Source organism: Aethalodelphis obliquidens, unplaced genomic scaffold, assembly GCF_003676395.1.
Source record: "Aethalodelphis obliquidens isolate GAN/ISIS:26980383/991018 unplaced genomic scaffold, ASM367639v1 scaffold83, whole genome shotgun sequence".
Taxonomy (NCBI): domain Eukaryota; kingdom Metazoa; phylum Chordata; class Mammalia; order Artiodactyla; family Delphinidae; genus Aethalodelphis; species Aethalodelphis obliquidens.
In genome coordinates this window covers 4,534,308-4,558,906 of record NW_020838027.1, presented here as the reverse complement: position 1 = coordinate 4,558,906, position 24,599 = coordinate 4,534,308, and the positions used below count along the sequence as shown (strand labels likewise).

The 24,599-nt window shown below is 52.3% G+C and overlaps 1 protein-coding gene across 1 annotated transcript in view; it reads right to left on the bottom strand.

The window, feature by feature from the left end:
- Window positions 1-9,530: 9,530 nt before the first annotated feature.
- The window catches only part of GALNT8 (polypeptide N-acetylgalactosaminyltransferase 8), a 74,926-nt gene continuing 59,857 nt past the window's right edge, over window positions 9,531-24,599 (bottom strand). Inside the window, 1 exon segment of the mRNA XM_027093183.1 lies at window positions 9,531-10,226. Coding sequence (XP_026948984.1) covers window positions 10,047-10,226 — 180 coding nt within the window. The 3' untranslated portion in view covers window positions 9,531-10,046.

The window sequence follows — 24,599 nt, the reverse complement described above, 5'->3', positions numbered from 1 at the left end:
CACCACCATCAGCAGCAGCAGCATCTTCACCATCAACATCTTCAATGTCATTGCTTTTATTAACCTCAGATCATCATCATCACCACTATTATTCCCATAAGCAGCATCTTGGACTGTACTCAGTCTCTGCCCATGCATTCTTCTGTGTTCTTCTGTCCTCAGTTGGAATGTCTTTGGACCAGGAAAATCTCCAAAAGGGTGGGGTCGGCACATGGCAAGTGCTCCCTAAGTGTTAGCTGCATCTCCACCACCTCCATCATCATCAGAGAGAAGAAGACTGGCACGAGGGTCCAGGACCCAGATTGTCAGGGTTGGACTCCAGCCCCTCCCCGCTTATCAATTGTGAGATGCTGGGGACCTAAACTCCTCTGTGCCTCTGTTCTCTCTTCTCTAAGTGAGGATAAGTACTAACACCCATCCCATAGGGCTGTCCCAAGGATTCAGGGGCCCACGTCAAGGGCTTGGATCTGGTTCACAGGGATCACTAGGTACCTGACAGTGGTGTCCGAATTCATAGCTTTTGTTCAGCGTCTGGCAGTCCCGCAGATGAGTCCCAGCAACTGTCCCCAGCCCCACACGCTGCACCTGACACGCGACTGCGCTCAGCTCACTGCAGCGCACCAGCGCTGCTGCCCCTCTGCATGGAACACTCTCCTTTTCCCCGTTTCTCCAGGGTAACGGGTGTTCAGTGCGGTTGGAAGTTGGTGCTACTGAGGCACTGGCTGATGGACTGCTGTCCCCAGAACCAGGGTCCTTTATTGCCTCGTCCCCACAGCTGCCCCTTGACAGACACACAGGCCACCGCAAGTGTGATGAAATCATGTAGATCAGTCCCCCCGCCCCGCACAAAGACCCTTGGTGAGGACTTTGGCTTCACTGGGAAGAAGGGGACGCAGCCCTCAATCGCCTCCTGGAAATGCAGTGTCTCTCTCTTTGCTGATGTGGGTTCTTTACTGCTCGTGGTCTGGGTCCTGCTGAGAGAAGACATCTTCGTGGGCAGACTCCCAGAGCCCTCCAGCTGGTCCGGCGCCTGGGATGCTGATTTGCTGATCTGTCCACCCAGAGTCTGAGGGCAATCCTACCCCGCGGGGTTGGGAAGGCCGTTGCTCCTGGGCCTGGGAAGGAATATAATGCTTTCTCCACATTTTGAGGCAGAGACAGCTGATGGCTGTCTCTGGAATTCTAGCCTGGGAGCAGAGTGCCCAGGTTCTGCTCTCTGTGACTTGCGGGCTGTGTGATGCTGGGCAGGTTACCTCACCTCTCTGGGCTTCAGCTCCCTCTTCCGCACAAATGTGGGGCTTAGGTCTGATGATCTCTTCAGCCCCTTCCTGCTAAGCTTCTGAATAGATTGTCATTCTGGGGCCAAAACTGATCTCCTCTGTGTGTGTTGGGAGGGGAGGTGTCCCTAATTTGTCACCTCCCTGAATGCTCTGCTGGTGGGGGCCAAAAAGACAGCCTCCCCAGGGATGCCTCTACCATGGCACGTTTTGCTTCTTTTATTAATTCGTTCGTCAGATATACATTCAGTGCTGCTCTAGGCATTGAGGGATTTGTTGTGAACAGAGGAAAGGAAATCCCTGTCCTGATGGAACTTATGTTAAAGGAGTCAGATAATGAACAAGAGATGGGAAGATGCATGACGTGTCAGATGGTGAGGAACTAGAAGCTCAGCGAGGAGGAGCACTCGGGTGCGGGGAGAGGATGGCAGTCTTACAGGGAGGGGCAGGGGAGACCCACCAATGAAGTCAGAGTGATGGAGGGGAGAATCCAGGAAAAGGGGGTCCCGGGGCTCAGGTGGAGCCTGACGGAACAGGCGAGGCTGGCCTGACTCTGGGCAGGTCGTAGTGGGGAGGCGACGGAGTGTGGGGTCTATTTAGGGGCACACAGTCCCTTGCCCTCCTGAGGCAGGGACGCCCGGCTGACCTGGATGGTCCGCAGTGCTGGCAGAGCCCAAGGAGGGCTGCCTTAGCCGGGGCTCCTGCCAACCCCAGGTGGACCCACAACAGCCTCCCAGCCGCTCTTGGCCGACCGGCCGTGTAATCATCTGCTAACCAGGTGGAAGTAAGGACCACCCCCCCCGCCTTCCCTGTCTCCTCCTTCTCACCTCTTGGACGAGGGGCGCCAAGCACCCCAGTCGTTTCCAGAGCAGCCCGTGGACTCAGTTCCAGGAGGAGAGAGAAAAGAGGGGCGGGGAAGGCTCAGGACCTCTCGCAAGGCCGTCCTCCGTCCTTCCCTAAATGCAAAGCAGAGAGAAAGGAGGCTTCAGTCCAGCTGGGGAACACTTTCACCAACTCTGTCTGGAATTTTCCATCCTGTCTCCTCTCCCCACCTGCTCCATCCATCCAGCCCCACAGGCCTTGTCAGGAGAGGTTAAGTGCCTGGAATGGGCGTGGGAGGGCAGGGTCTTCCAGACGTCACTGCACCTCTGCCCATTAACGCCTCTGTCCAGGCGGCTCTGAACAGAACCTGGGCTTTCCTAGAAGCAGCCCTGCCCTGGGTCCACGGTTCCTCCACCTTCTGCCCCTGCAGCGGAGCCTCAGGCCACCAGATCCTTGCCCAGCTGCTTCTCCACCCCTGGCCACCGCCTGGGGCACCCCTGGCCCCTTTCCTCATCCAGGGCCAGCTTCCTGCCCGACCCATTGTCCAAAGCCTTCCACAGCCCAGCTCACTTCTGCCAGGTGGGACCATGGAAGGGGGCGATGGGGAGAGACGTGCGTGTAGAAATTCAGGGAAAGGAGAGGAAAATGCAGTAAATTAAACCAGTGGCCACATTTGAAGGCACTGTCATCGCAGCTGCTGGGCTGCCAGAGCCCGCTGCCCTGTCCCTGAAGCCGAGTGATTTTGGAGGGAAGAGCAGGGTGGGTCTGCGTGGACGGGCCCCTGCCCCCGGCTGGGGTCCAGCCTCTGCCAGCCCTCCCTAGGACAGCCCTCTCGTCTTCAGGAAGTTCCCCACCCACCCACTGCCCTGGCCTCTCCCACCTAACTCCAAAATCCCTTTGGGGGTCACTGGACGATATGGCCTCCGTAAGGGCTTTATAAATAGACTGTGGATCCCCTGCAAAAAAAAAAAAAAAAAATCTGTGGCTAAAAATAGCTCTCAGCATCTAAGGGAGGAAAAAAAAAGGAAACTGCAGCAAAATTCAACTGGAGCAGTGACTTTCCTGCCTCTGGTGTTCCGGGTCAGTTACAGCACTGGGGACGGCACCGAGCGAGGGGAGGGGGGTTGGGGGCTTTCAAGGACAGCCATCAGAAACTCAGTCTTCGGAGAACGTCGCTCGCCGCTCCCTGACTGCTGGCCGTTGGACCCGTTCTTGGTCCCAGCAGCCAGGCTGAACTGGAGGCAGCAGCAGGGAGCCCCAGTGGAGCTGGGCAGGTGGCAGAGGGGACCTGCGGGCAGGGCCTGCAGAGTCCCCAAAGATGCGCGTTCAGGGGCAGCTATAGGTCGCCTTAGGATCCGAGGCTGAGAGTTCCTGCCATCCGAACAGCTGCAGTAGGGGTGACGCCGATGCTCCGTCTTGTGGAGCAAAATCGTTTGCAGTCAACAAGGGACAAAGAAGCCCTCTGGGAAATTGTCCCTAGGAAAGTCAGAATTTATATCCAGATGTCAGTGCAGGGAAAGGGGAACCCCCATGGTCTTTCGCTTAAGATCGTCTGGGTGGCTGACAGTAAAGAGAGCTGTCTAAGGAGTGAGGGGACAGTGTGGGGATGCACCTCTGCTCACTCTTAAAGATGCTTTCAGGGGTGGGTTGAGGTGGGAGCTTGAAATCTAAACACACACACACCTCTTTGTTTATATCTGTAAAAGAGGACGTCTGCTCATCTGCTCAGGCCGAAATGCTATCACAGTGAGCTGCAGAAAATTTCAGGCCACAGGGTTAGACGAGAGGCTTCCGGTCCCCCCATTTAATTGTAACAGGGGGCTCTCTCTGAGGATGCTCTGGGAACGCTGGGGGACCAGCGCCTGGCCAGCAGGCACTGTGTCGGCGTGGCTGTCTGCGCGATGCTCAGATGTACATGCCCAGATGAGACTGGCTAACGGTGCACAAAGGGGGCGCTCGATAACTCCCCGACCGTGCTGCTTTGCAAGCGCAGGGCAACTAATACCCTCTGGGTCATTTCATCTTAGTCCGAGGATTGCCTGCCTTTTTCTCCCTAAAAAGCTGCTTCACCTTCCCCACCCCAAGAGCACAGCCTGATCAGGACCGTGACCTTGGGGTCGGCAGAGACCTCAGGGCAGACCAGCATCCCCCCCACCCACCTTGGCAAGAAACATGCTGGTCCAGGCAGCCCAGCGCTGCTCACTGGCACCCCACACAAGCTCCTTTCTCTCCCTCATCCTCTTGCTCCATCTTCGGTACAGGGAGAGCGATCTCCCTTTCATCTCAAGCCACGGTCACCTACTGCACAAGGGGGTGAACGAGGACGCACTTTGGGATAACAGGAAGAAAAGCAAACAGCTTGAAAAACCAACAGCATCCCTTCCCCGCCAAAGCCTAGTTCTGGATGGTGTTGGTGCACTCGGAGACTGCAGCGTTTTCTGAAAGGCTCTGCTACCATCTCCTCAGTACTTTTCCTCTTCCAGCCCCTCGGGCCTGGGAAGAAATCATCCTGCCCCACCTGGTGGCCAGAAGTGGCCAGAACCTCAGAGCACTAACCTGGGGTGCTTCCCACCAGCGTGGTAATTAGCCACGGGTTTAGTCACCACCACAGCCTTGTGAGTAACCGGGGTGGGGGGTGGGGGAGCGTCTGGTTCCTGGGAGACTTAGCTGTGTTCCCATCCACTGCAGTGAACTGTTCCCCACGTTCCCTGTGAGCTCGACAATCCCTGGTTCGTATCTGCACGGGGCTCACCGCCCTGGGTGTAGATAGCACGTCACTGTGCCCTAGGACAGTGCCACCCACAGCCTGGTGTCCTGACCTGCAGCCTCGGCATTACCCGGAGCTTGATAGAAATGCACGTTCCTGGGCTCCTTCTCAGACCTACTGAATCAGTATCCCCGAGGGTTGGGGCCCAGGAATCTGCATTTAACAAGGTCTTCAGGTGATCTGGCGCCACAATGAAGGATGAGAAGTCCTGCCCTGGACCATGCAGGCCCCAGTACCCTGCTCCCATTAATGTCCACAGCCTTTCTTGACTATTAAGGCACTAGACAAAAACAAGACTGAAAAACACATCTTCATTATTGCAATCAATAATGTATTGACTGGAATAATGTATTGATCGGAAGGAATCCCTGCTCCTTGCCTCTCAGGAAACCCCTCCAACCCCTCCCATCGTCATCGACTTTCTTTTCCACCAAAACCAGGTTTGGAATGAAGTTTTAGTCACTGAAGCATCTTTGAGAGACTAAGCTGTGCTTGGAAATTCAGAGTCATGAGGACCCCGTCACCAAGATGCGATGCGACATCACAGAGCCCCGGCGAGCTGGCCCCAGCCCATCAGAAGTCAGCAGGACCAAAAAGGAAGCCAGACAGCAGGCAAGTGACTGCTGACATAGAAAATGCAAACTTTAGCCCCGCCATTGAGCTTTTCCAGCCTGTTGCTGTGAAATGACCCATTACTGCTGACACTTAAGCACGGAGGACTCCGAATCGTTTTGATGAGTTGACTGGTCCTAAGAGGTCAATCTCATTTTATTTTTATGGGTATTTTTAAAAGCTGCTTATGTGGGGAAGGGCAACGACTTTCCACATGCTTCAAACTGCGGACAGCAGAGAGCTGGTGACAGATGAGCCACAGTGCAGGAGGACAAACAGGACAGACCACTCTTCCCTGCAGGAGGGGCCTTGGAGAACATCAAAATATAAACCCCCTGCTTGACAGAGGAGGAAACTGAGGCCCAGAGGTGAAGACTCCCCCTGGAGGATAAAAGGTTATGCACAAGGTCACTATCCATCCGTCCCCTCCTGACCCCAAGCCCAATAGCAGGTAGGAGTTCAGGATAATTCAGCCTGACTCTTAGCCTGGTGGGATTCCAGAAAATCTCTGTAACCGAGTGGTATTTGAACTGGAAAATCACTTTTCCAAAAGACACCTGATCTCTTTGCCACATCATCCCCTGGCCCCTGTGGGTAATTTCCCACCGCTGACAGCAACCTGGGCAAAAGTCCCTGGATATCAGACCTCTGAGCGCAGTTTCCAGGGCAGTTTCCTGCTGCTTCCCGCTGCTCTGTTGCATCTTCCAAGAGGTTGGGGATACCCCCTGGCAGGGGCCCCTCAAGTTGCCCACTGGAATTCTCAGGCCAAGGATCTGGGGGCCTTTGAAGCCTCGGCTCCCCCCACATCTGCCCTGGATCTCTGAGTAGCACCTCCTGGGGCTCCTGCACGGATGGACGAGGGGCAGGTCATCCTCCATTCACTGGACGTCCAGCTACACCAGGACTGCTGGGTAGAGACCCCAGCAGACTCTCAGCCCTGAACGGACTCACACATCACATGTGGCTGGACACGCAGGGACCCCGTGGAGTGACCGAGGGCTGATGAAGAGCCCTTCCAACCAAGAGGTGCCCGGCTCCCAGGGCAGCCCCAGGGTTTCCCAACCCACCTGCGGGAGAAACAGGAGCAGTGGTGGCTCCCTCTAGTGGCGCTGTCGGCAATGGCAGGTGGCTGGGGAACCATAAAGGGAGCAGGTACCTGCGGGAAGGGATGGAGCTGATGAGCGTGGCCCAGATTCTTATAGATTTTGGAGGAAGTTGTTTTGTTTTGTTTTGTTTTGGGAAAAAGCACTGGCGATCTCTGGCTGCAGGCCCCAGAATCAGCAACAAGCCCAAGGGCCCCGAGCACTACCCTCCTACCCAAGACTCCTCTTCCAGCCACTCACTGCCTCACCGTGGACAAACCCTCTTCATTTCTCTGGGTCTTGTTTTCCTCCACATGACCACCCATCCCTGAGATGCTCTGAGTCTCAAATGAGCCCACAGTCTACTGCTCACCCAGGAGGAAACACAGCATTGCTCACACCACCTACACCTGGAGGGGGCCTGACAGTCACCAAGCACTGCCACAAAGAGCACAGTGACCGTCTGACGCTTGATAACAATCGAATCATTACGGATCTCCCTAGGCAAGAGGAGAGGGCTCTCGTTTTCCATCAGGGGCCTGGAAATCAATTTGCCCTCAGTTATCCAAGTGATGGAATTAAAGTCTATCCAAGTGGGAAGAGACATTGGCGATCACTGGGTCCGATTCTTCATTTCTCAGGCAAGGTGGAGGACCAGGGGATAAAGACATGCCAAGTGTCGACGTGCATCAGACGGTGAGTTTAGTGGCAGAGCCGGGACTGGGCCCCGGGTCTCCAGCCTCTCGGCCCACAGCTTCTGCCGTTCCGCCGTGTTGTCACGTGGCTGTCCACGCGTGAGCTGAAGGGTGGCCCTGAGACCTCCCCTCGGGCGGCCCAGCAGGCTCCCCGGCCACGAGCCAGCGCAACTGAGCTCAGGCAGCAGCGTCCTCTGACATCAGCCCATGGCGCCCACGAGTGGCCTGGTGAATCAGTTTTCTGCTACCTCACCTCAAAACAAAGACAAGAGTCACTCCTGGAACGGTGCCTCCCAAAGGCAGACCGATGGCAGAGAGCAGGACAGTCTGAGGGCGGCCTGTGACATCGGGCCTCCTGCTGTCCATCCATCCACTCTGGACAAGGCCTCCGTGGGCCCCTCCAGGGGCCAGGATAGAGGTGTCCTCAGCCTGCCACTGATGTTTCTTCTTCTCCCAGACCGATTCTGGGTTCTCCTACTGGAGCGCCCCATGCACCCTGGCTTTTCTTCCCCCATTGTCTCGGCCTCAGGTGATTCTGGTCTCCTGCGTCCCACTCCGGTGCGACTGCCCGGGAGGTGACAATACCTTGCCTGCCAAGGCCAAGGCCAGCCAGGTCCCCAACCTTCCCAGGTGCACGAGACTCAGAATAAATCATGGAAATGCAGATGCAGCCCGTCCTGGATGTGCGGTCAGGGAGACAGACAGCGGGGACGGCAGCAGATGACACTACCCACCCACCACCCCCCCTGCTGCCATCCACCCCCGGATTCCTGGAGAGAAGGAAGTGGGGCTGGGAGGCAAAGCCAAGCTGTGCCTGGGGGCAGAGTCTGGTGGGTGACGTCACCCGCAGGCCAGCTTCCGGGAGCGGGTCGCTGGGTCTCCAGCACAGCCACAGAGGGTGGTCCGGCCCCTGGGTCTCCCCTTTCTCCCCCGCAAGCTGGGAGTCATCCTCGCCTTCGCTCTTTCTCTCTGTCCACTTCTCACCAACCCCACCATGGACAGCCTGGTCCACCCACCAGCTGCTCTCACCGGGATTATCCCACCCGCTTCCCAACTGGAAATTCTGTTAGAATTGAAGTCCAGACATGTCCCTTCTTCCGCTCAGAACCCTGCAGGAATGGCTTCCTTTCCAACTCCACATACAAGCACAGTCCTTTCAGGGCCTCTAAGGCCCTGGCTGGACAGAGCCCACCCTCAGCTCCCAGTTAACCCTGACCTCGCGTCCTGCTGGCTCACTGCCCTCCAGCCGCACCGGCCCCCTTGCTGTTCCTGGAACACGCCAGTGAGGCTCCCACCTCAGGGCCTTTGCACTTCCTGTTCCTCCATCTAGAACGGCGCCCTCACTCCTTGACCCCCTCTGCTCTTTACTCAGACATTCCCTTCTAGGTCAGCCTTCCCCTGTCTCCCCTGCTTTAATCTGGTCCTCACACTCCCCTACCCGCTGCTGTATTTCACGGGCCCCTTTCTGGAGGTTCCTCGGTGGAGTTTGTACTCACCTAGCATAGAGTGTATTTTAGTTACTTATTCTATCGATTGCCTATCTCCTCCAGCAGAAGCTAAGCTTCTTAAGAGCCTGAGTCCTTGGTTTTGTCCATTGGCCCACAGCAGGCACTCAACGAACACTTGTTGAATGACGAAGCAAACAGATCACAGACACAGTTTGGGAAACAGACCTTCACAGGAGATGTCAGAGTTGCGAGGCTTCTTCGGTAAGAGGAGAAGCCTGGGAGAGAAAAGTGTGTGTGTGTGTGACGCAGCGATGCTTGCGGCCACCCTCACTTATAGGAAAGAACGTGTAAGCGCTTGATGACTTATACGCGAGCGTGTTAACGGCATATATTAACCAGAGCCAACATTCATTCAATCACATCCTCACTCACTCATTCACCGGACACTTTGTGAGTGACAAGTCCACGTCCGGTGCTTTGCTAGAGACATCGGGTGGGCACTTCGCTGAGGAGATGGTCCCCGCTGCCGGGGCTTCTGCAGTTTGGTGACGAAGCCCCCTGCCCAGCACACAGATCTGGGAGGGTCCGGGCATTAAAGCAAACGGTAACCTCAGCAACACCTAATTAGGAAAGTAAACTCAAGGCAAGAAAATCAGCCTGCGTTTTGTCACCAAGAGGAAAGGATACTTGGATGGGTATGGAAGCGGGAATGTCCCCTTCCAGAGCACCCTGGAAGGATGCGGGAGGGAGGGAGGGAGGGAGGCGAGGAGGAGGGATTTCCTGGAAGTAGAAACTTCTCTCCTTCCCCTGGGGAAGTGGGTTACACACTAGAAAGGAGCCTCCGCTGTCCTGGGACGCCCTGCGCGTGGCATCATATGGCCTTGACATCTGTCCACAGGCACGTCTATAGGAGAGGCGGGCCGCTCCTCAACAGTGGGTGACACATCCTGCTCCCTTGGAAGACGTCCCCTGTCCGAGGTGGGGTCACGGCAGAGGGTGATCAAGCGTCCTTTCTGATGCCATCTGTGGGTGGCACCTGGGGCGCTGGCTGGGTGCCCAGGCACCTTGGATAGCTGCCTTTGTCACGACTTAGCATGCCGTGTCTGCTTAACTTAGCTGTTGATGTTGGCACACAGCGAAGCGCACGGCCTCCGAGACTCTGCGTGTGTTTATTGGCGGTCCTCCGTGGCCACCCTTTTCCTAGACGGGCCTGCAGCACAGCCATGCACTTGCCCACATCGCTCGACCCCTGACCTCTCCACACCTGGTCTCTTCGATCCACACCACCAGCTCTCACCTCCCCGCCCCAGCTTCACCCCCATATCCTGGGCCCCATCTTTAAATTAGCCAGTGGGTCTGGTCCCAGCTTTTTCCAGCCTGGTCAAGGCTCGCGGGAGGCCACCGGAGGGGGTCTCGTCTTCTGGAGGAGCTGAGGGTCCGGACCCTCTTTTCCCAGCCACTATCAGAAGTGGAGGTGTAGGTCTCCTGGCTTGGACCTCTGTGCCAGCCTCTTCCCTTCCTTCCTGCCAGGGATGAATCAGAAGAAAAGGAGGTGAGTTAGTGGTGGGGGGCTGGGCTGCACGAGGAGAGTGGTCCCAAGAGGCCTTGGACGGACGGCCAGCCCCTTTTCTTAGCTCCTGTGCATGCTGGTCCCCCACCTGGCCCCATTCCTGGCCTCTCTGGTTTACCCAAACCCCACCTGCCACCCCACAAGCCCTCCAAGGGTCCCTGCAACCCATCAGCAACTGCTGAGCTGTGAACGGCTCTTGCAGAAGCTGCCTTTGTATACCGTGGTCAACAACACCCCACCTTTAATGGCCTCTCAGTCCCCCAAAATTAAGCCCAAGCAATCCGCTCAGCTTCCAGGCCCAGGAAGGTGACGTTTCATACAATTTAGTAGCTGGGCTCCCTTCTCTCTGACACCTGCACTGTCCTGCTGGGTCCCAGGGCCAACTTTGACCCTCAGATCCATCAGGCGTACGCTTCCTCCGTGAAAGAGTCCTTGCTACAGCCTGGCTCTCCCCTCTGCCACCCACTGGAGCCTCCTGCCTCCCCCTCCCACTTTCCTCCATCCCCCATCCCTCCCAGCCCAGCCGAGCCTCAGCGCCGCCCGTGAGCCCCTCTGGCCGCACCAACACGACTGAGCTCTCTCTTCCCTGATTTCCTGCTGCCCTTACAGTCAGTCCCCCGTGATATCAGACGTCAGTGTTTTCTACTGGAAAGTATGTGAGATTTGGGGCCCAGTGTTCTGTGTTCAAGGTGTGCCTCTACCGTGCCCTGGGCTGAGAAAGCCAGGTCCCAACTCAGCCACCGGATGTGAAGGCGCGTTGCTGTAACTCCCACAAAGCCCTTCAGGAACAGGCCAGGGTTGCCTTGGACATGCTCTCCAGGTCTCCTCCCCACCTCCACAGAGCCAAACATCTATCCCTCTGCCACTCAGTCAAAAGGGGGGAAGTTTATCTAATTTGAGAGGACATATGAGAATATGAGAATATGAGAAGTAGAGATTCTTCCCTTACATCCAGAAAAAAAAAAAAAAGTCAGAGGTCAGAGTAGGAGAAGAGCAGGGACCCAAACCCACTAGATGGTAGCATCCCCAGAGATGGCCAGACTTCGGAGGGAACGGCTGTTGGTGCACTAAGGTGGCCAGACCCGAGACTGGGGTTCCCAGGATCCACAGGTAAATTTGAATTTCAAATGATTCTGCAATATTTGGGACATTCTTATCCTACAAAATTTCACTGTTATCTGAAATTCGAATTAACTGGGCATCCTGTATTTTATCTGGCAACCTACCCAGTACGGGTACAATTTTCTGAAGGGCATTTTAGTAATACAAAATGTCAGAATCTTTAAGGCATACACAATTGTTAGCACAAAAATTCCACTTCTGGGAAGTTATTCACAAGAAATCATCAGCAAATAGATAAGCATGTACAGGTAAGGATATGTGTTGCTTACAATCACGAAAAACAATTAATAGAAGAGTGGTTAAATGGTAATGGTATTTTTGTGTAAATGTGTGCAGCCCTAAAATTGCGATTTCTAAAATCTGCACTTTAAGATGAAAAGATTTCCAGAATATGTTATTGCATTTTAAAAGGTAATAAAGTAAGTTTATGTTTGATTTCATTTTTTAAAGTATTTTATATGTACAAGACACATAAATACACACTCACAAATCATCTGGAATAACTATACCAAGATGAAAGGAATGATCTCTGGATGGTGGGATTATTGGTGACTTATTTTGCTCTATACACCTTTATTCATATTCAGCTGAACTTTGAACAACTCAGGGGTCTAGGGTGCTGACCCTCCACACAGTCGAAAGTCTGAGTCACCCTCGTCCACATCCTCGGATTCAGCCAGCCTTGGACTGTGTGCTGCAGTGTGCATTTACTGAAAAAACTCTGTGCGAAAGTGGACCCATTCAGTTCAAACCCACGTCGTTCAAGAATCAACTGCATTATCTTCATAATCTGGAGGGGGGGCGGGGAAGAACCAGTAACTTAAAAAAAAAGAATTATGCAAAAGCATTCTTGGATAATCTTACAATCTGCAGCAGCAAGCCCATGTGTGGATTTAGGAATTCCTCACCTAAAGGCAGGTACATGTTCCTTGTCCTAGTTTGGTGTTGATTTACCTAAGCTATGACAGTTTTCTTTTGCTAAAGGGCGGCAAAGAAGAACCTGGATGTAATAGATACTTGCTGTTTTGTTTGTTTGTTTGTTTGTTTGGGGAGGGAGACTGCTGCATTTTTGGTTACCCAGCACCTATGCTGTCTCTTTTTTTCCTTTCGGAGAACCAGCTCTCCTCTGGAAAAGCAATCTCCACACTCCACACTCAGCCCGTAGGCGTTGGGTGAAAGTGACTCCAGCACTGGCTCCAAGGCTGTGCATGTGACCCAGATGTGTCCAGTCAGAGCAGACCATTCCCCTGGCCTAATAATCGGCCCAGATAAGAGAATGAGGTGGAATTCTGACCAATGAAAATCAGATCATGGATTTTCCCAGGTCAATAAAAGACTCTGTTTGTTGGGCTAGAACCTGGGAGGATATGTCTGGAGCTACTAGCCATCTTCCCGTCATCCACAGTCAACATGGACGGCAGAATTACATTAAGAGGGATGAAAAAATGTCACTTCCTGGATCATGCTGGACTTGGAGACCAACTTTTTAAAAGAATTCTATCATTTTCAAATAACATACTATGGATCTTAGACTTATCTTGAATTTTCCAGCACAGGTTCTGGATAATTTAATTGATATAAGAATTAAATTAATTGAGTCTAATAGCACTAGCTAAAAGCGCTACTTATAGGTATGGGTAGAATTTCACGGGCGGAAATACCCTAAACAAGAGGAGCGTTGCTAGGCATCCTGTAGATTTAGGACATGTTCTACATTTAATGATTTTGTCTTGCTTCCCGTATTGGTCTTCTCAGGACAGCCTAAATGTCTCATACTCAGCATTTTTCAATACATTACAAAACTTCAGCAGTTAGAGCTATTCATTAAATTACCTGGGCATCCTGGACTTTCATTTGCTAAATTTGGTAAAATTCATTTGCTAAACGACTACGAAAGAGTCATTCGACCCCTACAACCTTCCATGCTTCGGCCCATTCTATGGTATCCTGCTGAAGGAAGCCCAGTTGTAAATGAACTTTTATTAAACCCTTTTTGATTAAATTGGTTTGAGCCAGCGTTTTAGTCTCTTGTAACCAAAAGAAAGCTAACTGGCCCCATTTAATTATAGAATCACCAACACCTAAGTTCTATAGCCTAATTAAAATAATAACTATACTTTATTCATCACTTCCTGTGTTCAAGATATTTTAAATACATTATCTCATGAATAAGCCTACCCAGCCTTTGAGATAGACATTATTTTCTCTATTTCACAAATAAGGAATCTGAGGCTCCACGAGGTTAAATAATTACCCCAAATCACATAGCAAGATGGAAAGAACCAGGATATCAAGACACCAGCCCTACATTCCGCCACTGCACCACGCTACCTTCTGGTCTAGACTTAGAATTTTGGTCTCACATCACAGACAGAACTCTTTTGTTGGGCTTGGGTTCACTACTAGTTGAGCTAAAATAACCCCCAGAAAGTCTAACTTCCCACAGATAGCTCTGGTTGAAGCCAAGCACAGGAAAAGCTCACAATAGAACCTCATTTAAAGTGGGTGGAGGAAGTCTCCTCGGTGCTACCGTTTTCCTCTAACTTCCCAGAAGCTATCAAGATCTGAGAGCAAGTTTGGGGTTCACCTGAGTCATGTCAAATGCCCAGCAGCATCACGCAACCTCCAGAGCATTAATCAAAGCTGACTCCATCGGTGACGTTGGCTGGATAACTGCAAAGTTTCCACTTTATAAGCACACTGTCTTACGCCGTCTAAGATGGACATGAGCTATCTCCAGATTTCCAATAAATCATTTCTGTTTCTTATACTTATATGAAAATATAATAAAATGGTTCATGTGCATTTACCCGTGAGATGACATTCAATATGCAATTCATCTCGTTTGTTATTTCTCACAGTAACCCAACATCCCTCCCAAGAAACCGAGGTACAACACATAGGTGAGACTGTTCAAAGTCAGGCAGGCCAATGGCAGACAGATGAATCTGCCCGCTTTTCAGAGGCAACTGAGTCACCTGGACCATGGAATCACATTTCATTTAGGCTGCAAAGCGATCGGAGGTCAAGGGAAGCGCTCTTGCTGTCCCCAGGTTCTGCTCTCCACCGAGAGCACCCACGATAATACCTGCAGCCTCTGGTGTGTGGATGTTACGATGCTACAGCTCCCCAGGACAGCAAAGGTGGGAGATGGACACCTGTAGAAGCCTGGAGGGATGGAGACTGGCAGGCAAAGCCTTTCCTTCTGAATAACTCTACTTGTCAAACGGCTCCCCTTGATGACTTCCTGGCAGCCCTGACTATTTTATGGAGGAAGTTCCAGGCACAAAAGAGACGCTGTTCCTTCCCACCTGCTCCCGGCAGCCTGAGGGAAGGCATCTCTGGCTCCCTGAGGGTCAAGGGGAGCCAATGTGGCCAGAAGAGATGGGGTTTGTGAGACCCATGCCCCTGAGGTCAGCAGGATGGTGACACCTACCCCCACCCCACCTTCTCTCCACATCCTCCAAGAGCACGCAGGCCTCTTCCACTTTCAAGAAACTCTTAGAGGCAGACAGTTTCTGCAGCCTGGTGCAGCAGCGTCCCAAATACGACGGCTCTTTTCAAATCCACCTCCAACCCGCAGAGCCCACACTCAGCCCATCCATCCAAAGCTCCCAGCAGATGCTCAGTACGTGACCCAAACCTCTTCTACTTCGTTTCCTACAGGAGCCTTCCCTCAGGAGCACATCAGGGGCAGTAATTTGAAAGAGGTCTGTCCCCACACAGGCAGTGAAGGATCGCCTCGTCCACAATAATAAAACTGACCCCAAACAGCCGCCAGCCATGATACACAGTGTTGGTGATGAGACATCCCTCCCGACTATGGTGGACCACTCCTACACCTCTCCCCACGATGTGCTGGGCCAGGGACCCCACTCTCTAGCCTCTTTCCCACTCCTGTCCTCACATCAGCCAGCATTTGGGATCATTCCAGAACAGCATCTGAGCAGGTCCTGTCTCTGATTGACAACGTTTGCTGCTCCCACGGGCATCAGAAGTTCCAATGCATCGAACTCCTAACAGCTTCATGGCTCTTCACCATCTGAGTCCAGCCTCTTTCTCCAGCCTCCCCTGCACCCTTTGCCCCACCCCATGTGTCCCAAGCTCCCAGTGCCTTGAACACATCCTCCTTTTCTTGGGTCCCCTTGCCTTTGCTCAAGCCGTTCCTGCTATTAGGAATTTTCTTTTTAATCCTGAAAACTCCTACTCATCCTGCAAGGCCCGGCTGATGCATTGACTTCTTTGGGAAACCTCTCCTGACCCCCTCCAGCCCCCAGGAGAATTCCCTACTCTTCCTTACCAGAAGCACCTGCCTCCCAGGAAGGCTAAATTCCTGATTCCGATCTCCATGAAACCAGCCGGGAAAGTGGACTGAAAGCAACTTTGGAGTCTTGCTTTCTCCCCTTCCGGCAAGTCACTCCTAGGAAAGCTGTTCACAGATTTTGCCTCCAAGGTAGGAAGGAATAGGAAACCCCCCTTTGCCTGCCGTCCCAGCTGCGCGTTTCAACTCAGCCTTTTACCCCAAAGCCCTGAGTTGCAGGATCTGGAGGCTGCTTTGATGCTGATAAAGTTGTCCCTTGGCTCCTTTGCCTGTCACTCCCCCAGTCAAAGCTCAGGGGTGATGAGAGGGGACAGCAGGCAGGATCTGGGCCCTCATGTAAAGCCTGCCCCACTACCTGCACCACTTAGCGCACCGCCTACTTGTGTCTGCCATGTACTGTGACCTCCTCCTTCCTCAAGAGATTAGAGCTCTGCTCACCTTTGATTCTCCAGCGCCTGGCTCATGTAGGCTTATTATAAATGTCTGTTAAAGAAGAATAAGTGGGTACAAGACACCGAATAGGGTGCTTCCTCCACACCCTACTGATTCCCAGCCCCACTGCCATCCCCTGCCCTGCATCTTTGCCCCCAGAATCTCAATTTTGTTCGAGTTTCTAAAAGCCAAATGCTCCAAAGAGCTTGGGTCCCTGTCCAGCCCTACAGGCGACTCTGGCTGAGCCTAAGTCAATCATGGCAATCTTACCCACCTCTGCCAAGATTGGTTTGGGCATGTGTCCGAACCACAGCTAAGAGAGGCTGGTGGGAAGCTTTCCTCATTCTTAGGAAGGTTCTTCCCTTCTTGCCTTTGGACATGGTGCTGTGAAGATGTGATGCCTGGAACTGCTGCAGGCTTCTGTGGACACGAGGTGAGGGGAAGCCAAGTGAGCCTCAGAGAGCCGGACCCCCTCAGCCCTGCACCATGGCCGCGGGTGGCTGATTGCAAAAGTGGTTCAAACTTCCTGCCCTGCCCTTTACAATGTGATGTTGAAGCTCCTCCCACCACAAGGCAGAGTCTATTTCCCCATTTCTTGAGTCTGGGCTGGCCTAGTGATTTGTTAACATCTTACGGAAAAACCCAAATGAACTTGTTGGCCAAGTCAATAACCAATAGTAGGCAGCAGACGTAATGCCCCAATTCCGAACCTTGATCTCAAGAAGCCACGATGCTCCCACTCTTGCTCTTGGGCCCCTGCGTCCACCATGAGAAAAAGCCCAGACCACCTGCTAGAGGGAAGGGAAAGACAGGCACAGAGAGCTCAGGCTCCCTGGCCAACAGCCAGCCAGCCCCCCAAAGCAGAGCCACCTGACAAACCAGAGCTGGCCACAGTGGCAGGAGGGGCACAGGTCAGACGGGACCAGAAGAGCCGCCTGGCTGAGCCCAGCCTAACCTGCCCGAACTGCTGAATTAGGAGCTAAAAATAGTAGCTAATGTTTCAACCCCTAAGTTTTGAAGTTAGTTACAGAGCAATAGCCCTCCCTCTTCAAAACTCCAAGTTCTATGAGATGATAAATGTTCTTTGTTTTTTTGCTTTTAAATGCCACTGTTATATGCAGCCAATAGCTCCCTGATATAGTGCTGTGAGGAAAAGATGAGACAAGGCCCCTGCCCTCAATGAAATGATACGTCAGTTGAACTTAAGGCATACTTTTCAACGAGGCTCTTTGAGGTGAGGGGCTGATGGCCTGTGTTTCTGTAGAAGGGATTTGAACATGAAGATGTGCATAGCAATACAAGGTCACCTCCACTAAGGACACAGTGAGTGGACCTGTCCCTACGAAGGCTTCATGAAGGAAGTAGGGTAAGTGCTAGGTGGTCCTTGAAGGAGGTTTGGGGTTTAGAGAGATGGGGATATGAAGGGAGGTAGAGAGAAGCAGGGTCCTTTCTGACCCTGGGAAGATGGATGTTCCATAGGGATCTGTTGTGGGAAGAGGTGAACGACCAGGAATTGAGCTCAGATGTGGTGCTTTAGGGCATGAAGGACACACAGCAAAAGAGTAGCTTTCTCAGTGCAGGGCCAGGACAGGTTCATTCTATGAGGCCACAAGGCAGACCTGGTACAAGCCATTGTCCCCTGTAGCCACCCTCAGAAGAGTTTCAGGGGTCATCCAGCCAATGTCCATGACCTCAGAAGTGACCGGGCCTGAAGAATGTCCATCTACCTGTTCATTCCTGTGCCCTTTACTTCCTCTTCCCCGGGGGGCTTACTGCCAGCCTGGGGCAGGGTCACAGAGTTAGGCCTTTAACAAAGGTTGGATTGTAGGCTGAATGGATTTCACAAACCTAGAGAGAAAGTAAGAGAAGTCCCTGCTTCTTTTGAGTTGCCAAGGCCTGTCTCATCTCCCTCTATGTCTGGGCTGTCTGGGCCTGAGAGGCATGACCACAGGCTGCAGGGTGACACCCAGCTCTTCGCAGGGCCATCCCCCTCAGGGCCTGGAGAGGAGACAAAAAGAAGGCCACCCCTCCCCCGTTCTCTGCCCCCAACTGCAAGCATGAAGGCACTAAATAATTCCCAAACCAAACCAGCTTCAGAATTAGAACCCAGGGGAAGAGGGCAAGTATTATTTATTTTGCCCAAGGACAATTCTTTCTTTCATTGAGCAATGATTATGTGCTAAATATATCTTATCTCCGTTAGAAAACCCTCACGGTAGTTCTATAAAATAAGTGCAATGATCCCCATGTTATAGCTGAGGCGCACCAGGCCCCAAGAGAGAAAGAAAGGTGCCCGAGACCTCAATGCTAGCGAGTAGGAGAGGCAGGATTTGAACCCACCAGGTCTGAGGCTGCATCCGTGCTCTGCCCGTGAAGCCCTCACACGGTGCCAGGCGACCATGACCCCTCAGAATCGGAGCTACCGCACGCTTTCATAGGAGATTCGTTGTAGAGGCATTGTGTCTTAGGTAAGAGAGGAAGTGAGCTAGCACTTTAGACTTCAGACCCAGATCTATTACAAAGTGGCCACCAAAGCCATGTGGCCTTGGGCTGATCAAGTAATATCTCTGGACCTCAACAGACATTTCTCCAAAGAAGATATACAGAGAGCCAACAAACACATGAAAGGATGCTCAACATCACTAATCATTAGAGAAATGCAAATCAAAACCACAGTGAGGCATCACCTCACACCAGTCAGAATGGCCATCATCAAAAAATCTACAAACAGTAAATGCTGGAGAGGGTGTGGAGAAAAGGGAACCCTCTTGCACTGTTGGTGGGAATGTAAATTGATACAGCCACTGTGGAGAACAGTATGGAGGGTCCTTAAAAAACTAAAAATAGAACTACCATATGCCCCAGCAATCCCACTCCTGGGCATATACCCTGGGAAAACCATAATTCAAAAAGAGTCATGTACCACAGTGTTCATTGCAGCACTATTTACAATAGCCAGGACATGGAAGCAACCTAAGTGTCCACCAACAGATGAATGGATAAAGAAGATGTGGCACATATACACAATGGAATATTACTCAGCCATAAAAAGGAACGAAATAGAGTTATTTGTAGTGAGGTAGATGGACCTAGAGTCTGTCATGCAAAGTGAAGTAAGTCAGAAAGAGGAAAACAAATACCGTACGCTAACACATATATATGGAATCTAAAAAAAAAAAATGGTTCTGAAGAACCTAGGGGCAGGACAGGAATAAAGGCGCAGACGGAGAGAATGGACGAGGACACGGGGAGGGGGAAGGGGAAGCTGGGACGAAGTGAGAGAGAGGCATGGACATATATACACCACCAAATATAAAATAGATAGCTAGTGGGAAGCAGCCCCATAGCACAGGGAGATCAGCTCGGTGCTTTGTGACCACCTAGCGGGGTGGGATAGGGAGGGTGGGAGGGAGACGCAAGAGGGATGGGATATGGGGATATACGTATATGTATAGCTGATTCACTTTGTTATAAAGCAGAAACTAACACACCATTGTAAAGCAATGATACTCCAATAAAGATGTTTAAAAAAAAACATGAGAAAGGGAAGCTGGATGATGGATCAGACCCCTTCCCGCTCTCATGGTTGGGAGGTTTTCCATCTCTTCCACCGAGAGACTATAGCCCAGACCACACTAGGGCCTTCTGTCCCAACTCACAGCTTTTTGGAAAGAGGCTCAGGGGGGTCACAGTGACGGGCCCTTGGACCCACTAATAGCCATTCTGTCTGATGACACCCAACCAGAACGGTAAAGGTTCACCAAGCCAGCCATTCCAGGCCCTGGGAAACTACACCTTTGCTTCCTTTGTTTTGGGAAAGGAGAGCCCGTCATACACCTCTTCCCTCCTTCCAAATCCTCTCTCCTCTCTCCTGGCAGAAAAGGCTGCACAGAGTTTTTGTATAAGAGCAGCAGGCCAGAGCGGGGGCCCGGCCTTGAGAGCAGAGGACACGCCTTTCCTGAAAGTTGGTCCTCGGGGATCAAAAGTCATGAGGACGTTAACTGACCCTCCACACCAACCCTCCAAAGCAATTAACCTGCGGTGGGCAGGCCGGGGAGAGTGAAAGAAGGGCACTCCGAGGGCGTGTGCCATGTGGTGGTGTCACGTGTCACAAGGCTGCTGAGCAGGTGAAAGGAAGGAGGGAACCTGCACCTGCACCTCCTCCTGCGGGGCAGCACTGCAGCCTGCAGCGCCCAGAAGCCAAACCCCGCCTCCTGCCCACCCCGCCCCCCTCCCTGCATCCCAGGGACCAAGGAGGCAGGATTCTGACACAGAGAGCCTGCAGTCCCTGGGAGCCGGTCCAGGGTACAGCCTGCGCGAGGGAAAAGGTTTGAACAAGGAGAGGAAGAGGAACGAGAAACAGAGGTCGTTGCTTTGAGTCGGGGGAGAGTTTGAGCCAATAATTGGTGTGCTGGGCAGAGGACGGCAGCAGGCGTGTGCAGGTACCTACTTCTGTCTTCCTGTTCCTGGTCCACGTTGTTAAGCGCCAGTCCATCCCAGATGTCCAGAGAGGAGACCCACCACTGCAGGGGCTCACAGGAAGGACTCAGGTGGGCCTGAATGTTGTTCTGGGGGCGGGATGGGAAGGGAGTGGGTGCAGGAGAGAAGCTCTGGTGGTGAAGAGGGAACTGGGATGGGAGGTGCCAACTAGGGAGAAGCAAAGGGGGGCCCTGGGTGGCTGCTGTGCTGGAGGTAGCTCTGCCCACTCCCGCCAGGCGCTAATGCAGAGGATCAGCCGTGAAGGGCTAGGTCTGGGGCTGGGGGTCAGACCCCTGTGTCCCTCGGGGCCGTTGTCTGTTACGTGGGGTGGAGCTTGCAGAAAAGATGTGTTGGCACATTTCACGAGGAGGCTTTCTGGGGAGGAAGAGGGGCTGCGGTAGAAGGGATTCAGATAAGAATGGAAAGGAAGAGCCTCCACGCTAGAGAGGCAGCTGGTGGAGGCTAAGATTCTCTCCTGGAAGATCCTCTGGGAGGGGAGGCTGCCCTTTCCCAAAGGGCCTGGCAGGACTGGGCTGGGCTGGGCAGGGAACCTCCACTGTGACTGAGGAAGAAGCTGTGCAACACTGGCCAACTCAGTAAACCTCTGCGGGCCACGGAAAGTTATAAAAATGCCCGCTCTACTGACCTTAGTGGACTGTTGTGATGTTCCGTTGTGAAAGAGCTTTGTAAAATGTCAAGGGCACTTAAATGTGAAGGTGTAAGTCATTATCGCCAGAACCTCTTAGACTAGCGGTCCCCAACTGTGGCTGCACCCTACAATCTCTTGAGAAGCTTTTTTAAAAATGTTGCTCTTGGGGGCTTCCCTGGTGGCGCAGTGGGTCCGCCTGCTGATGCAGGGGGCGCGGGTTCGTGCCCCGGTCCGGGAAGATCCCCCATGCCGCGGAGCGGTTGGACCCGTGAGCCATGGCCGCTGAGCCTGCGCGTCCGGAGCCTGTGCTCTGCAACGCGAGAGGCCACAACAGGTGAAGGGACCGCGTACCGCAAAAAAAAAAAAAAATGTTGCTCTTGGACCCCATCCAAAATTAATGATTCAAATTGGGCTGGAGCAGGAAGGAGTTAAGACAGCAGAGGGGGCAGGAAGTGATACTTTTTAAAAAGATTCTCAGGTGATTCTGAAGCCCTGGAAAGGTGGAGACTCACCACCTAAGACCTCCCCAGGCTTCCTGAAGATTATCACGTAGTGCACACATATTAGAGAGGCTGATCCTCGGCTTCTCCCAGATCTCCTGCATCAGGCAATCTCTGTATTGAACATGCAATAAGGCAGCCTGGACCCTCATTCTGTGATAAGTCTGTCGATTCCCTCCTTCCCTGCAGGATGCATAATCACACCCGCGGGTATCACACTGCTCCAGACAGCGTGGGCGGAGCTGCTCTGGGAGGGGACGTGCCCTCCTCGAGGCATATGACATGTGTTTCTGGGACAGGGTCGTGCTAGACAGCACATCCCATCCCATTCCTGCTCCACTGGGATGACAACCCAATTATAACGTGACAAATTTCCCAGCCATAGAGGCTGGGAACCTTAAGGAAAGGAGGATACCATGATGAGTTATCCATAATAATAACACCCATTCGCAGGGTTTTATTGTTTTGTCAATAGATGTCAGGCTTTTCTGCTCCACACTCTCCCTGCTGGCTCTGTTCCATTCCTGAGATCATACAAGCGCGTGTGTGCGCACGTGCGCACACACACACACACACACACGCATACAAATGCACATAAATGCAGGGGTGAGGAGGATTCAAGGAGCGGGGGACTCACACTAGGCAACTGTGCTACTTGGGAACGTGGCTGGTGGAGAATCACGTGATGCAGATGACCTTAGGACCAATGGCTCTCTGGGGATTGTTCCCCATCTCACGGAGGCAGTATTAGCATCACGGCTGAGAGCAAGGATGCTGGAGCCAGGCTGCCTGGGGTGAAATCCCAACCCCCACTTTCTAGCCGTGTGATCCTGGACCAGTGGCTCCCCTGGGCTGGGGATGCTCACAGCGCTGCTGGGAGAGTAACTGAGTCGGTATACGCGAAGCTCATAGAAACGTGGCTGCACACACTACGCTGGGGAAGTGTTTGCTGCTCTTAATTATTGTTGTTTCTGTTGTTGTTCTATGATAGGTGAGGAAGCTGAGGCCAAGAAAATAATTTGCTCCATTTATTCATGCCGCTTGACCCTTGTAGGAACACAACCTAAGGAGACAGTCATAAATGTGAACACTTATCTATAGAGAGAATGTTCACTGTAGCATCATTTAGAACAAAAAGCTAGAAAACAACCTGAATGTCCCACAGTAAGGGATAGGTTACCAAAATGATGGTGCACCTATGTGACGGTTATATAATAATTGCATGAGAGGGACTTCCCTGGTGGCGCAGTGGTTAAGAATCTGCCTTCCAATGCAGGGAACACGGGTTCGAGCCCTGGTCTGGGAAGATCCTACATGCCACGGAGCAACTAAGCCCGTGCGTCACAACTACTGAGCCTGCGCTCTGGAGCCCGTGCTCCACAACAAGAGAAGCCACCACAATGAGAAGCCCACACACCACAACAAAGAGTAGCCCCCGCTCGCTGCAACTAGAGAAAGCCCACGTGCAGCAACGAAGACCCAATGCAGCCAAAAATAAATAAATAAATTTATTTAAAAAATAATTGCATGAGAAAATTAGAGACATAACATGGAGGTTTTTTTTTTAATGAAACACAAAATGGTCTCAACAGAGATACAGATGCAGAGACAGAGCTAGTCTGGAAGAAAAACCCAGTAAAATACCGACACTGAAAGTCTCTGGTTGTGGGATTAGGGGTACTTTCATTTCCTTCCTTATATTTTTCTGAATTGTACTAATTTTCCCTAATGAGCAGATACTACTTTTTTTTTTTTTTTTTTTTTTTTTTGCGGTACGTGGGCCTCTCACTGTTGTGGCCCCTCCCGTTGCAGAGCACAGGCTCCGGACGCGCAGGCTCAGCGGCCACGGCTCACGGGTCCAACCGCTCCGTGGCATGTGGGATCTTCCCGGACCGGGTCACGAACCCGTGTCCCCTGCATCGGCAGGCAGACTCTCAACCACTGCGCCACCAGGGAAGCCCCAGATACTACTTTTAAAGTCAGTAAATAAAATGTTTGTTTCAAGCCATCTGCTCAGGGTCAGACAGTATACTCGGAGCTCACATGGGCTTTCTCTATCCACGGCCAGGTTCTGCTGCTCTGTCAGGTGCACCAGCAGGAGGAAAGGAGACTAAATGGGTGAGGATGGTGAACAAACACCAAAAGGCACCAGGACCTGGTGCGCCCGTGCAGGACTGGGACCCGGCTCGGGGGGACCCTGGCCCCGATGTGCAGCCCCAGCTCCCGGGGCTGAGCTGGACAGGCGGAGCTGGACAGGCCTTACTACTTAGAACCCCTGCACAGTTCAGTGGGACCATCCCAGCATACAATCCAATGCCTGCCCTTGGTTTCCCAGAAGTGGAAAAAGCCAGCTTCTACTTTGAAGATACCAGAGAATTGTACCAACTTTTCTTTGCTTTGTCTTTTCTACGGGCTCCCTCTGCAGCTGGGGAGCCAGAGACCCAGAGGATATAGGTCAGCATCCCTGCTGGTCTGCATCCCCTGCTTTTCCATAACATAGAAGCATATCTCTGTGCCCAATGTTTTTCCAGTCATAACGCCAAGGTGCTTACGCAGCCAACACCGAGGAATGTTTATTTGATACTTTGAAATTTAAAAGATCTGGAAATCACTGAATAACTAAGATAGACTTCATCTAAGAAAAATAGGAAAGCAGGGAGGGAAGCAGGGAAGAGGGAGAGAGAAAAAGTAACAGAAAAGCAGAAGGAAGGGATTTATCATAATTGGTATCACATAAAAAATTAAGACATTGCTTTCAAAACTTTGCTATAACCTGCTCAGTATATATATATATATATATATATATATATATATATATATATA